The sequence below is a fragment of the Blennius ocellaris genome (assembly GCF_963422515.1).
Source record: "Blennius ocellaris genome assembly, chromosome: 3".
Taxonomy (NCBI): Eukaryota; Metazoa; Chordata; class Actinopteri; order Blenniiformes; family Blenniidae; genus Blennius; species Blennius ocellaris.
In genome coordinates, this window is record NC_137652.1 from 2055411 (window position 1) to 2068739 (window position 13329).

Genomic DNA, 13329 nt, shown 5'->3' on the forward strand with positions numbered 1-13329 from the left:
AATACTGGTATCGTCTGTCTTTCTTGTTCAGCTCCTTATTGCAACAGCATGATGAGGAGTCTGGAGTCCAGCCCCGTGTCCCGGATGATCTGGAGGGCCCTGAAGCCTCTGCTCATGGGGAAGATCCTCTACACCCCCGACACCCCGGCCACTCAGAGGATCATCCACGAGGTACGTCCCGCCACACGTCCTCCGCAGGTCCAGCGCCTGGCGTGCCGCTCTGAACCACGGCGGGTTTTGTTTGCAGGTCAACAAGACGTTCCAGGAGCTCGGGGTGCTGAGAGACCTGGGGGGGATGTGGGACGAGATGAGACCCAAGGTCTGGAACTTCATAGAGGACAGTGAGGAGATGGACATGGTCCGGGTGAGTGTGTGTATGTGTGTGTGTGTGTGTGTGTGTGGGGGGGGGGGTGCCCTTCCTGTTTACAGGACATGTTTACACGAAGGCCCCGAATGCCACAGAGAATTTTATCATGTAAGACGGGAAGCTGCTGAGAAGGCAAAGAAAGCTTGTGTGTTTCAGTGGAAACACTAAATAACTCAGATTAAGGGAAACAACTGAACATTTAAAAGCCTTCAGAATAAAACAACTGACAAAAGGCCCTTATGGTTTTTAAACGTCAATCTTGTAGCAATTTGTGCTCTAAAACAAAGTATATAATCTCCATTTCTGTTTGAATTAGAAGAGTGTTTCTCTCAGACGTCACCCCGAAGCAGTGACACACGGTTTGTCCACACTTTGTAGAACAGAAGAGAAAATCCAGAAGTTGTTGAAAAGTCGCTCTGTACGAGGATCAGACAGTCGCCGTCTTGTTCTCCAGAGAAAATGTCCCTGAAAGACAACATGTTTCATAACAAGGACGTTCTTGGCTGGAGAGGTTTTGTTTATCTCTGGTTCTCTGTTCTTCACGAGCAGCTGCGCCACCTACTGGTGGAATCTGGCACTGCAGATCAGTGACACGTTTTCTGACTCAAATCCCTCAATACGTTTGAAAATGACGAATTTCCATTATAATCATCCATCAAGTTGATGAATTGGGCCTTTAAATAAGACTGTGCATGTTTTGTTTCATTCTATTAATACATTGAACAAAAACAAGCTTGTTGTGGTTTCAAAACAACAACAACATGATTCCATTAATTAGTTAATTTTCCGTCCGTCATGAATTTGGCTCATCTGTCTGTAAAAAGATCAGAGATGAGAGAGTTATTGAATTTGAAAAGAGGCTTGAATAAGCGAGTCTCAGTCTCAAATGACAGTAAAACGAGGTCACGGGCCACAAAGAGGCACAGAAAATAAATGAAGACCCAAAACACCCTGAAGGCGACCTGCTGATTATTCCACGGTCTGTTTTCCACTGCAGGCAGATTCTTCACAAACACTTTTCCACTCAGAGAAATGTGGAACGTTCGTCCATCTGTAGTTTCTCATATTCTCTGAATAACAAGAAGCCACGCTATTGATTTTTCTCCGATGAGTCACATTTGGGGTTTTTTTCCCTCAGACGCTGCTCCAGAACAACGCCAGCGCCGCCTTCCTGAACGCGCAGCTCCGGGGCACCGAGTGGACGGCGTCCGACGTGGCCAACTTCCTGTCCAAGGCCTCGGAGGACCAGCGGCCTGCGGGGACGGCCCACACCTGGAGGGACGTCTTCAACGAGACCGACCAGGCCATACAGACCATCTCACGCTTCATGGAGGTCAGTCAGTACGTCGGCGGCTCCCCGGGACACACGGTCCAGGAATGTTGGGATCTCTTGGTTTACACGCTAATCTTTCACGTTATGTGACTGTGTGGTTCGCAGGACCAGTTAACCTACATTCATATGGGTCTTATGTTGTGTCTGGAAAATAAATTTAAAAAAAACTGCAAGAAAGGTTCCAGTAGAAACAAACAGTTCAAAGAATGAGAGTGAGCGCTGACTCAGGTCACTGCGTTTGTCAACCTTGCCCTGCGAGGACACTCCGTCCCCTCACGCTCGTTAAAAGCTCAAAAACCAACGTTGTTTGTCCGAGCGCCTCGTCTCTTGGTGAATTATTGTCTTTCTTTGGCCGGGAGCCGACTCCCATCGGTAAACTTCCACCGTCAAGGCAGAGCCAGATGTTAGTCAAGGTTTACAGCCTTGAGAAATGATGTGTGGAGAAAGTTCTTCGTCAAGTTGTCCTGAAAAAACCCTCTCACAGATAAAGTTTACATGAAAAACACCTCAGAATATATGATTCTGTTTTCCATTCCGTGACTTAATGACATCATCGCCTCACTAAATTTGAGAATTGAATTACTCTCAGGTTGTAATCTGACTTCTTGGTATTCTGGATGTGATGAAGCGACGAGGAGATTCTAGATTGTGTCAGCAGGTCGTTGACTAAACTCTTTCTGACCGACCGGCTTTGTTTGTGTTTAAGACGGTCACATGATGCGTCTTCAGTTCATTTGCTTCACAGTGAAAACTGTGTCAAGGCTTTATGCAACCCTAGAAGTCCGTCAACTGGCACCATACAGGATTTCCATTCTTCCTCTCCGAGCACATTAGCATAGCGGAGACTTACTGGCCGCGGTGGGTTTGCATCAGCTGACGGCGTAGGAGGTCTGAACAGATCAGCCACACAACTGTGGTGTGGTTGTGCAGCGGCTGCCAGACGTTGTGCAACCAGGCCGAGTTCATCGCTGGTCATTTCCAAGCAACTGTGGGAAATCATGTGATTCTCTCTTTCAACTGGTCTCAACTGCGTCAGCATTTATTACATTGTTTTGGAGATTTTCTGGATTTCTGGATCCCAAACAGTCTCCAGGGAGACGACAAACATTAGGATCAGACACATTGTGACTTTCAGTGGCTCTTATTCAGGACAGGTTATGTAACTGTCATCGTCTCCTTTGTCAGTGTGTGAATCTGGACAAGCTGGAGCCGGTAGCCAATGAGGAGCGACTGGTCAACAAGTCCATGGGTCTCCTTGACAACCAGAAGTTCTGGGCCGGCATCGTGTTTCCCGACATTCGTCACGGCGACGGCTCCGACCTGCCGCCCAACGTCAACTACAAAATCCGCATGGACATCGACAACGTGGAGAGAACGAACAAGATCAAAGACGGGTGAGGTCTTCTTCTGGCCCGCCGTGTCAAGATGGCCGACTCCGCCAACGTCTCCATTTCCTAACGCGTCCCTTCCTCTGCGCTGCGCCTCCAGGTACTGGGACCCCGGCCCGAGGGCGGACCCTTTTGAGGACCTCCGGTACGTCTGGGGGGGATTTTCCTACCTGCAGGACGTCATTGAGCAGGGAATCATCCGCGCCGTCACCGGCACCAAAGAGAAGACAGGCGTCTACATTCAGCAGATGCCGTACCCCTGCTATGTGGACGACATGTAAGAGAGCCCCTCTGGCCACGCCCCTCTGGCCACGCCCACTGCGGCGCCGGGCTTTGCGGCTCACGTTGCTCCTCTCGGCCCCACAGCTTCCTCCGGGTGATGAGTCGGTCCATGCCTCTGTTCATGACCTTGGCGTGGATGTACTCGGTGGCCATCATCATCAAGGGCGTGGTGTACGAGAAGGAGGCGCGGCTCAAGGAGACCATGAGGATCATGGGACTGAACAACGGCACCCTGTGGCTCAGCTGGTTCATCAGCAGCCTGATCCCGCTGCTCATCAGCGCCGCCCTGCTGCTGCTGCTGCTGAAGGTGGGCGTCCACCCTCACCTTCACCCTCACCCTCACCCTCACCCTCATCTTCACCTTCACCCTCACCCTCACCCTCACCCTCACTCTCACCCTCATCTTCACCCTCACCCTCACCCTCACCCTCATCTTCACCCTCACCCTCACCCTCACCCTCATCTTCACCCTCACCCTCACCCTCACTCTCACCCTCACCCTCACCTTCACCTTCACCCTCACCCTCACCCTCATCTTCACCTTCACCCTCACCTTCACCTTCACCTTCACCCTCACCCTCACCTTCACCCTCACCCTCACCCTCATCTTCACCCTCACCCTCACCCTCACCCTCACTCTCACCCTCATCTTCACCCTCACCCTCACCCTCACCCTCATCTTCACCCTCACCCTCACCCTCACCCTCATCTTCACCTTCACCCTCACCCTCACCCTCACCCTCACCCTCACTCTCACCCTCACCCTCACCTTCACCCTCACCCTCACCCTCACCCTCATCTTCACCTTCACCCTCACCTTCACCTTCACCCTCACCCTCATCTTCACCCTCACCCTCACCCTCATCTTCACCCTCACCCTCACCCTCACCCTCATCTTCACCCTCACCCTCACCCTCACCCTCACTCTCACCCTCACCCTCACCTTCATCTTCACCTTCACCCTCACCCTCATCTTCACCCTCACCCTCACCCTCACCCTCACCCTCACCTTCACCCTCACCCTCACCCTCATCTTCACCTTCACCCTCACCCTCATCTTCACCCTCACCCTCACCCTCATCTTCACCTTCACCCTCACCCTCACCCTCACCCTCACCTTCACCCTCACCTTCACCCTCACCCTCACCCTCACCCTCACCTTCACCTTCACCTTCACCTTCACCTTCACCTTCACCCTCACCCTCACCCTCATCTTCACCTTCACCCTCACCCTCACCCTCACCCTCACCTTCACCCTCACCTTCACCCTCACCCTCACCCTCACCCTCACCTTCACCTTCACCTTCACCCTCACCCTCACCCTCACCCTCACCTTCACCCTCACCCTCACCCTCACCTTCACCCTCATCTTCACCTTCACCCTCACCTTCACCCTCACCCTCACCCTCACCCTCACCCTCACCCTCATCCTCATCTTCACCCTCACCCTCCCCCTCACCCTCATCTTCACCCTCACCTTCACCTTCACCTTCACCCTCACCCTCACCCTCACCCTCACCCTCACCCTCACCTTCACCCTCACCTTCGCCTGTCATGGCCTTCTGCCTCTTCATTTATCTTCCATGTTTCCTCAGATGGGCAACCTGCTGCCTTACAGCGACCCGGGCGTGGTCTTCCTCTTCCTGGGCTCCTTCGGCGTGGTAACCATCATGCAGTGCTTCCTCATCAGCACCTTGTTTTCTCGCGCCAACCTGGCGGCGGCCTGCGGCGGCATCATATACTTCACCCTCTACCTGCCCTACGTGCTCTGCGTGGCCTGGCAGGACTACGTCGGCTTCGGAGCCAAAGTGGTGGTGGTGCGTGACCGAAATTCAACGATACTCGTTTCCCTGCTTCCCTGTTGGATCCAGACCGACGTTTTCTATCAGTCACATAAACGATCTTCTTTCTTTTTGCAGAGTCTGCTGTCTCCTGTGGCTTTTGGGTTCGGCTGCGAGTATTTCGCCCTGTTCGAGGAGCAAGGCGTGGGAATCCAGTGGTCCAACCTCCTCGCCAGTCCTCTGGAGGGAGACAGCTACAACCTGACCACCTCCATCTGCCTCATGCTGTTCGACGCCGTGCTGTACGGCGTGATGACCTGGTACATCGAAGCCGTGTTTCCCGGTGAGTCACGTTCAGGCATCATAGCTGTGAGGCTCTTCTGAAGATGGACAGTTTTTTCACGGTCATGTGGTTCCCTCACAGGTCAGTATGGGATCCCCAGGCCCTGGTACTTCCCTTTCACCAGAACCTACTGGTGTGGAGAGAAGGAAAACAATCTTTCCACCCCACTGTCAAAGAAAGGCAATGCTGAAGGTACACCTCCTGTTCTCTGCTGTGATTTATTAGTCCGTTAAGATTCAAGCCATTATTTATCAGACTCTTACCGCAGTTCTTCTTCTCTCGCCCACAGCGGTGTGCATCGAGGAGGAACCCGGCCACATCGATCCCGGCGTTTACATTGAGAACCTGGTGAAGGTGTACAGCCATGGCAACAAGCTGGCCGTGGACGGCCTGAGCCTGAGGTTCTACGAGGGACAGATCACGTCCTTCCTGGGACACAACGGCGCTGGCAAGACCACAACAATGTAAGATTGAAGCGACAGTTCAAATACGTGCGGGTTCATGAGCGAGGTTGTCGAAGCCGGGTGAGTAACTCTGCGTTGGTTCGCAGGTCCATCCTGACGGGGCTGTTCCCCCCCACCTCCGGAACGGCCTACATCCTGGGCAAAGACATCCGCAATGAACTGAGCACCATCCGGCAGAACCTCGGGGTCTGTCCTCAGCACAACGTTCTCTTCAGCATGTACGTATGAGCAACAACAGAAGGTCTGGTGCAGGTTGAGTGCGGATCGTTGATCACGGTTCTGGTGATGCAGGCTGACGGTGGAGGAGCACATCTGGTTCTACGGCCGTCTGAAGGGCCTCCCGGAGGAGAAGGTGAAGGCCGAGATGGAGCAGATCGTGAACGACGTCGGTCTGCCTCACAAACGTGGATCCCGCACCAGCACCCTGTCCGGTCGGTCTCCGGTCCAGAAACCCTTCGTGTCCGCTAGATGGAGTTGGGCCCGACTTTACTTTCCCGTTGTGCTCCAGGTGGGATGCAGAGGAAGCTGTCGGTTGCTTTGGCTTTTGTCGGCGGCTCAAAGGTTGTGATCCTGGACGAACCCACCGCCGGTGTCGACCCCTACGCTCGCCGAGGGATCTGGGACCTGCTCCTCAAATACAGACAGGGTGAATATAACTCGTCTTTAGTCAGCAGTCATCTGCTCATGTGGTCTTAGTTGTTGTTTGGATGTACGGTCCAGTATTATACCCTCAAAAGTCGTAAATAAAGGGAATCTGCTGCGTTCTCTCCGTCGCCCAGGCCGAACCATCATCCTTTCGACTCACCACATGGACGAGGCCGACATCCTGGGCGACCGCATCGCCATCATCTCCCACGGGAAGCTCTGCTGCGTCGGCTCCTCCCTCTTCCTGAAGACCCAGCTGGGGACGGGCTACTACCTCACCCTGGTCAAGAGAGACTACGACCTGACGCTGCAGTCCTGCAGGAATTCTGCCAGCACGGTGTCCTACAGCAAGAAGCCCGAGAAGGCAAGGCGGACGCAACATGAAACACTCTGGACTGTCGTTGCTGGATGAACAACATATCTGCTCCATCTGTCAAGGATCTGCTGAAGCTTTGCTCGTGTGTGTGAATCTGTTTGGGTTTGTGTTCCACCCAGGAGGACAGTGTGTCAGAGAGCAGTTCAGACGCCGGCCTGGGCAGCGAGCCCGAGAGTGAAACCACCACCATCGGTAGGAAAGCAGAAGATCAACTGATTCTGCGTCGAGAAGAAAACATGGAGGAAATCCTCTCACCCTCGTCTGCGCTCGTCTTCCCTCCAGATGTCTCCCTCATCTCCAATGTGATCTTCAAGCACGTCTCGGAGGCTCGGCTGGTGGAGGACCTGGGACACGAGCTCACCTACGTGCTGCCCTACCAGTCGGCTAAAGACGGAGCCTTCGTGGAACTGTTCCACGAGCTGGACGACCGTCTGACCGACCTGGGAATCTCCAGCTATGGAATATCTGACACCACCCTGGAGGAGGTGAGGAGCGACGCAGCTGTGAAGGAGAACGTGTAGAATGTTTCACTGCATTTTCGTCCAGATGTTCTGGCGTCGTCCTGATTCCACGTCTTCTCTTCGTCTCGGCAGATTTTCCTGAAAGTGGCTGAAGACAGTGGAGTGGATTCTGTTGAGCTTTCAGGTGAGAGGCGTTCTCTAACGCTGCCGCCACTCTTTTTTCACTTTGACATCCAAGTGCAGTGAATGAAGACTCTTTACCGGCGTCCCCCTGCAGACGGCGTCGTACCGACCAGGACGCGCCGCCGCCACGCGTTCGGCGACCACCAGAGCTGCCTGAAGCCGTTCACCGAGGACGACTTTGACTTCAACGACTCTGAAGGTGACCCAGGTAGAACCGATAGCTTCAGAAATTCACTTACAACCCTTCAGATAAATAAAACTGGTTTTAAGATCTTTTTTTTTTTTTTTGAAGTGCCGATATGAGAAGAGGAGATTCGCTCACTGGCGTTGTGATGTTTGTGTTGCAGAATCCCGTGAGACCGACTGGCTCGGGGGAAGCGACGGCAAAGGTTCCTACCAGGTGAAGGGATGGAGTCTGAAGAGGCAGCAGTTCGTCGCCCTGCTCTGGAAGCGATTCCTCTACGCCCGGCGCTCCAGGAAAGGCGTCTTTGCTCAGGTGAGCTGACGCCGGATCGTCCCTGTATGAAGCTCTCAGCCCGGCGGTGCAGCTGTAACACGTGAACGGTCCCCTGGTTTGTTTCAGATCGTTCTTCCAGCGGTGTTTGTCTGCATCGCCCTGGTGTTCAGCCTGATTGTACCGCCCTTCGGAAAATACCCCAGTCTGGCGCTGGATCCCAGCATGTATGGAGAGCAGTTCACCTTCATCAGGTGAGAGCTCTTATTGTGGGACGGTAAAAAACTCCTCTACATTGAATTCTTTTACAATTAATTTTTTTTATTTCAATAAAGCAGTTTTTAACTTTCAATTCAATTTAGTCACATCTTTTCTTCACCTGTAAAAAAACAAAACAAACAGGCAGAATTTTCAAATAACCACATTATTTCCAGCCACAAGCCATTAAAGATGTAAAGGGTTATTCTGACCTGCCGCTATTTTAAACTCTTACCAAAGGCTCTCAACACAGCTGCTAGAGGAAATGGATTATTTATGATGTGGAGGAACTGTGAGTTTCTGTGTGCTTCATCGTGGTTTCTATATATGTATTCTTATACTAAATACAAGTTGTTTATTCTATCTTTGCAGCAACGACATCCCTGAAGACCCTCATAACAACAAGCTGCTGAGCGCTCTGACAGAACAACCAGGCTTTGGAACACGCTGCATGGAAGAAGAACCCATCATGTACGTTCTGAGGAGAAAAGTCACCGTGCATTGTGGTGTTTTAAGAACTACAATCACTTGTGCATGTTAAGTTCCGTCAAAACAACTTGTGAATCTTGAGTTTATTCCAAGTTCCCCCTGTTGTGCTGCAGAGACGCTCCCTGCAACGCCGTGGAAGACGACTGGCAGCTTCCCGAGGTGCCTCAGAGCGTGAGGGACATGTTTGACCGGGGCAACTGGACCATGGAGAACCCGTCCCCGCTGTGCGAGTGCAGCTGTGGCGGGCGGAAGAGGATGCTGCCGGAGTGTCCAGCAGGAGCCGGAGGACTGCCGCCGCCGCAGGTCAGTGGCCAATCGTCCAGAGACACTGAGACGCGACTCGGACGAGGAACGGCAAAACATTCAGTTTCCTGTTTTCACTCGTATGCAGATGAAGATCAGTGACAAAGGCACCCTGCAGAACCTGACGGGCCGAAACGTGTCGGACTATCTGGTCAAGACCTACGCGCAGATCATTGGAAAGAGGTGGATGTCATGTTTAACCGCAGCCCGTGGCTGTTCTGTGAATTCAGACACATCTGGACCGAGCGGTGAACTTTTTATTTTCCTCTCTCGACAGCCTGAAGAACAAGATCTGGGTCAACGAGTTCAGGTACGTCAGCCGACGTGACGCGTCGATGGTTCGATGGTTCGTCTGCGTTTTGGTTCTGACACTCTGCTCTCTCACAGGTATGGCGGATTCTCACTGGGCGCCAGACGATCTCAGCTTCTGTCCCATAAAGATGGCGTCGACGACGCCATCGCTCAGCTGAGGAGACGTTTCCGTCTCGACAGAGTAAGAGCCTTTATCGCTTTATATAGACGTACGGCGGTAGAGTGTTCAGGTCAAGAACACGAGAAAACAGCCGACTGAGACTCGTGTTCTTCTGTTAAAGCTGCTGTAAACTCATCCTCTCTCTCTCTCTCTCTCTCTCTCTCTCTCTCTCTCTCTCTCTCTCTCTCTGCCTGCCTCGCCCGTCCCCCAGGGAACTGCATCGGATCGCTTCTTCCGCAGCCTCTCCAGTTTTATCCAGGGACTGGACACCAACAATAACGTGAAGGTGAGCTCACGCCCCCCTGCAGACGCTGGTTGCACGACATCTGGCGGCTGCGTTTGGCCGTTAGACCCTGGATGTTCACGCCATGTCGTTCACTCACTCGATAAGCAGTTTGACTGATTTCTGCTTCGCTGCAGATATTGAACCTTAACTGACCACCGTGTGTCAGTGTGTGTTGTGGAGGAGCTGCTCTGCTTGTCCTCTCCACTGAGCTCTCCCCTTCTCCTGCCTGCAGATCTGGTTCAACAACAAGGGCTGGCACAGCATCGGCTCCTTCCTCAACGTGATGAATAACGGCATCCTGCGGGCGAGTCTGCCGGCAGGAAAAGACCCCAGCAGGTTTGGCATCACGGCCTTCAATCACCCTCTGAACCTCACCAAGGAGCAGCTGTCGCAGGTGGCGCTGTGAGTCTCACCGTCTGGAAGCTTCAGGGTGTTGGTGCTTCTTCTTCTTTTTTTTTTTTCATGTTCTCACAAGCGTGTGTTTCCCCGTTCCTCCTCACCAGGATGACAACGTCGGTGGACGTGCTGGTGTCCATCTGCGTGATCTTCGCCATGTCCTTCGTCCCGGCCAGCTTCGTGGTCTTCCTCATCCAGGAGAGGGTGAACAAGGCCAAGCACATGCAGTTCATCAGCGGCGTGCAGCCCTTCCTCTACTGGCTGGCCAACTTCGTCTGGGACATGGTGAGACTCTTCTCTCTCGCTCAGCTGCTCGCCGTCGTGTCGGCGTGAAGGAAACTCGCAAGTCTCCAGACTGGATTTATAAACAACGTGAATATTAAGGTGTTTGTCTCTCTCTTTTCTCCTCCTCCTCTTTCAGTGTAACTACATCGTTCCGGCCACACTGGTGATCGTCATCTTTGTGTGTTTCCAACAAGAAGCGTACGTCTCCTCCACCAACCTGCCTGTTCTGGCTCTGCTGCTGCTGCTTTACGGGTAAACCGGACGAAAATACAACGCGTCTATTACGTCTTGCGATTTTCCCCAGTCGAGTTCAGTCCCGTATAACTTGTGTGGGTTTTTCTCCCCAGGTGGTCGATCACCCCTCTGATGTACCCGGCCTCCTTCTTCTTCAAGATCCCCAGCACAGCCTACGTGGTTCTGACCAGCGTCAACATCCTGATCGGCATCAACGGGAGCGTGTCCACGTTCGTCCTGGAGCTGTTCGGAAGCAACGTAAGAAGTCATCCGTGACGTCATTCCACTGTGGTGAAGTGGACGTGTGAACATAGAGAACAGATTTTTGCACAGTGACACTGGAAACGATGTGTTTTCTCTTGCAGGAGATCGGCGGCATCAATGACATCCTGAAGAACGTGTTCCTCATCTTCCCACACTTCTGCCTCGGCAGAGGCCTGATTGACATGGTGAAGAATCAGGCCATGGCCGACGCTCTGGAGAGATTTGGTGAGAACAGGACAGCCTTCTTTGTTTTCCTACTCACCTGTGGATGGAACTCAGTTCTGAAGTGCTGAAGTCCTCGTTGTTGTTCTAGGTGAGAACCGATTCCGCTCTCCTCTGGCCTGGGACATGGTGGGGAAGAACCTGTTTGCCATGGCGATAGAGGGCGTGATCTTCTTCTGCATCACCGTCCTCATTCAGTACCACTTCTGCTTCAAAGTCCGGTGAGGCAAAGCTTCACCTCTGTTCCTGCCCTCCTCCTGTCAGATTTACGTCTCAGTGCCGTCGATCCTCCTCGACTCGACTCTTGTCTGTCCCGTGACCCCCCCGTCCTCCCCGTCTGCTCCCAGGTCGTCCACCAGCCACCTGAAGCCGATCGGCGAGGAGGACGAGGACGTGGCCAGGGAGCGACAGAGGATCCTGAGCGGCGGGGGGCAGTCCGACATCCTGGAGCTCAGGCAGCTCACCAAGATTTACAAGCGGAAGCAGAAGCCGGCGGTGGACCGGCTGTGTGTCGGCATCCCTCCCGGAGAGGTACCGACCCCTCCCCCCTCCCCCACCGCCACACGACCCTCAATAACGCTTCGTGCTCGTTTGTCTGTGAGAGAGTTTGACTGTCAGAGTGACGACGCTCTTGTCCTGCAGTGTTTTGGTTTGCTGGGTGTGAACGGAGCCGGAAAGACCAGCACCTTCAAGATGCTGACGGGAGATTCAGACGTGACGAGTGGCGAGGCCTACCTGGCGGGCAAGAGGTGAGAGACACCTGATGATGGCGCCATCATCATGTACAGAGTCGTGACGGCGAAGCTCTCGTTCACCGGGACACGTTCAATAAACGCGCTCAGCTATTTATGTGTTCGGTGCTTCTGCCGCTGCAGCGTGAACACAGAGATCGACGAGGTTCATCAGAACATGGGCTACTGCCCTCAGTTCGACGCCATCAACGACCTGCTGACCGGCAGAGAGCACCTGGAATTCTACGCCATCCTGAGAGGCGTGCCGGAGAAGGAAGTGTGCGAGGTCAGCAACAAACAAACACACAGCTTTTATTTTCCTCATGGGAATTAACGTGGGACAACATCACACTGTGCAATTATTCAATTTTAATCTATCCCATGTCTCATCCTGCTCTTTTATTTATCGTTCATACGCACCTTATTTTAACGGTTTGACTGTTTGCACTACTTTTTTAAATATATTTAAATACGTTTTTTTTAATGCCTATTTTACCGGTTGCTAAGCAACGACATTTCGTTGCCAGTTCCTCACTGTGTGATGTACTGCAATGACAATAAAGAAAGTCTAAGTCTATTAAGCGTGTGATTTCACCAGCATTTATTATATTTTCTCCGGGGTTTTTTTTTCTTCACATTTCTATTAAATCGCAGCAGAAGATCTAATGCAAACGCTTCTCTTGTCCACCAGGTGGCAGAGTGGGGCATCCGGAAACTGGGTTTGGTGAAGTACGTGGACAAGTCAGCCGGGAGCTACAGCGGCGGGAACATGAGGAAACTGTCCACGGCCATCGCGCTCATCGGAGGACCGCCCGTCGTCTTTCTGGTCAGCGAGCAAATCTTGTTCCCGGAGACGCCAATTCAAGTCGTGGCGACGGGCCGGCGGGTCGACCCGTTTTCCTACCCGCAACTCAGCGTTTGTGTTTTTTCCGTCACCAGGACGAGCCGACCACAGGCATGGACCCCAAAGCGCGGCGTGCTCTGTGGAACGCCATCCTGAGCATCATCAAGGAGGGACGCTCTGTCGTCCTGACGTCTCACAGGTGAGACGCCGCTCCCTCCCCCCCCCCCTCGCCTCCCGCCTCGTCTGTCGCCGAACCACAACAAACCACCCGGTGTCTCTCTTGTGTTGTTCTCGCAGCATGGAGGAGTGTGAAGCGCTCTGCACCAGGATGGCCATCATGGTCAACGGCAGGTTCCGCTGCCTGGGCAGCGTGCAGCACCTGAAGAACAGGTAGGCGCCGCGCCGCGCCGCACCGCACCGCGCCGCCACGGCCACACCGACCAATATAGGGAAGAGCGTGGCGGGGTT

At 53.2% G+C, this 13329-nt stretch overlaps 1 protein-coding gene across 4 annotated transcripts in view; it reads left to right on the forward strand.

Moving 5' to 3' along the window:
* The window catches only part of LOC308128612 (phospholipid-transporting ATPase ABCA1-like), a 35503-nt gene that overhangs the window by 18879 nt on the left and 3295 nt on the right, over nt 1-13329 (forward strand). The window contains exons 10-47 of one of the 4 annotated variants that reach the window (XM_080494238.1): nt 32-171; nt 248-364; nt 1506-1700; nt 2886-3094; nt 3189-3365; nt 3455-3677; nt 4966-5187; nt 5290-5494; nt 5576-5686; nt 5784-5958; nt 6045-6176; nt 6250-6389; nt 6467-6604; nt 6738-6967; nt 7099-7171; nt 7262-7464; nt 7573-7624; nt 7718-7831; nt 7971-8119; nt 8207-8331; nt 8708-8806; nt 8938-9127; nt 9216-9310; nt 9405-9437; nt 9515-9620; nt 9811-9885; nt 10118-10287; nt 10389-10566; nt 10703-10818; nt 10914-11058; nt 11166-11289; nt 11378-11507; nt 11634-11817; nt 11929-12035; nt 12162-12303; nt 12709-12843; nt 12957-13060; nt 13159-13251. In XM_080494238.1, the coding sequence (XP_080350364.1) occupies nt 32-171; nt 248-364; nt 1506-1700; nt 2886-3094; nt 3189-3365; nt 3455-3677; nt 4966-5187; nt 5290-5494; nt 5576-5686; nt 5784-5958; nt 6045-6176; nt 6250-6389; nt 6467-6604; nt 6738-6967; nt 7099-7171; nt 7262-7464; nt 7573-7624; nt 7718-7831; nt 7971-8119; nt 8207-8331; nt 8708-8806; nt 8938-9127; nt 9216-9310; nt 9405-9437; nt 9515-9620; nt 9811-9885; nt 10118-10287; nt 10389-10566; nt 10703-10818; nt 10914-11058; nt 11166-11289; nt 11378-11507; nt 11634-11817; nt 11929-12035; nt 12162-12303; nt 12709-12843; nt 12957-13060; nt 13159-13251 (5356 nt within the window). Of the gene's footprint in view, nt 1-31; nt 172-247; nt 365-1505; nt 1701-2885; nt 3095-3188; nt 3366-3454; nt 3678-4965; nt 5188-5289; nt 5495-5575; nt 5687-5783; nt 5959-6044; nt 6177-6249; nt 6390-6466; nt 6605-6737; nt 6968-7098; nt 7465-7572; nt 7625-7717; nt 7832-7970; nt 8120-8206; nt 8332-8707; nt 8807-8937; nt 9128-9215; nt 9311-9404; nt 9438-9514; nt 9621-9810; nt 9886-10117; nt 10288-10388; nt 10567-10702; nt 10819-10913; nt 11059-11165; nt 11290-11377; nt 11508-11633; nt 11818-11928; nt 12036-12161; nt 12304-12708; nt 12844-12956; nt 13061-13158; nt 13252-13329 lie in introns of all 4 variants that reach the window. The other 3 variants (XM_080494239.1, XM_080494236.1, XM_080494237.1) reach the window with 3 other exon arrangements.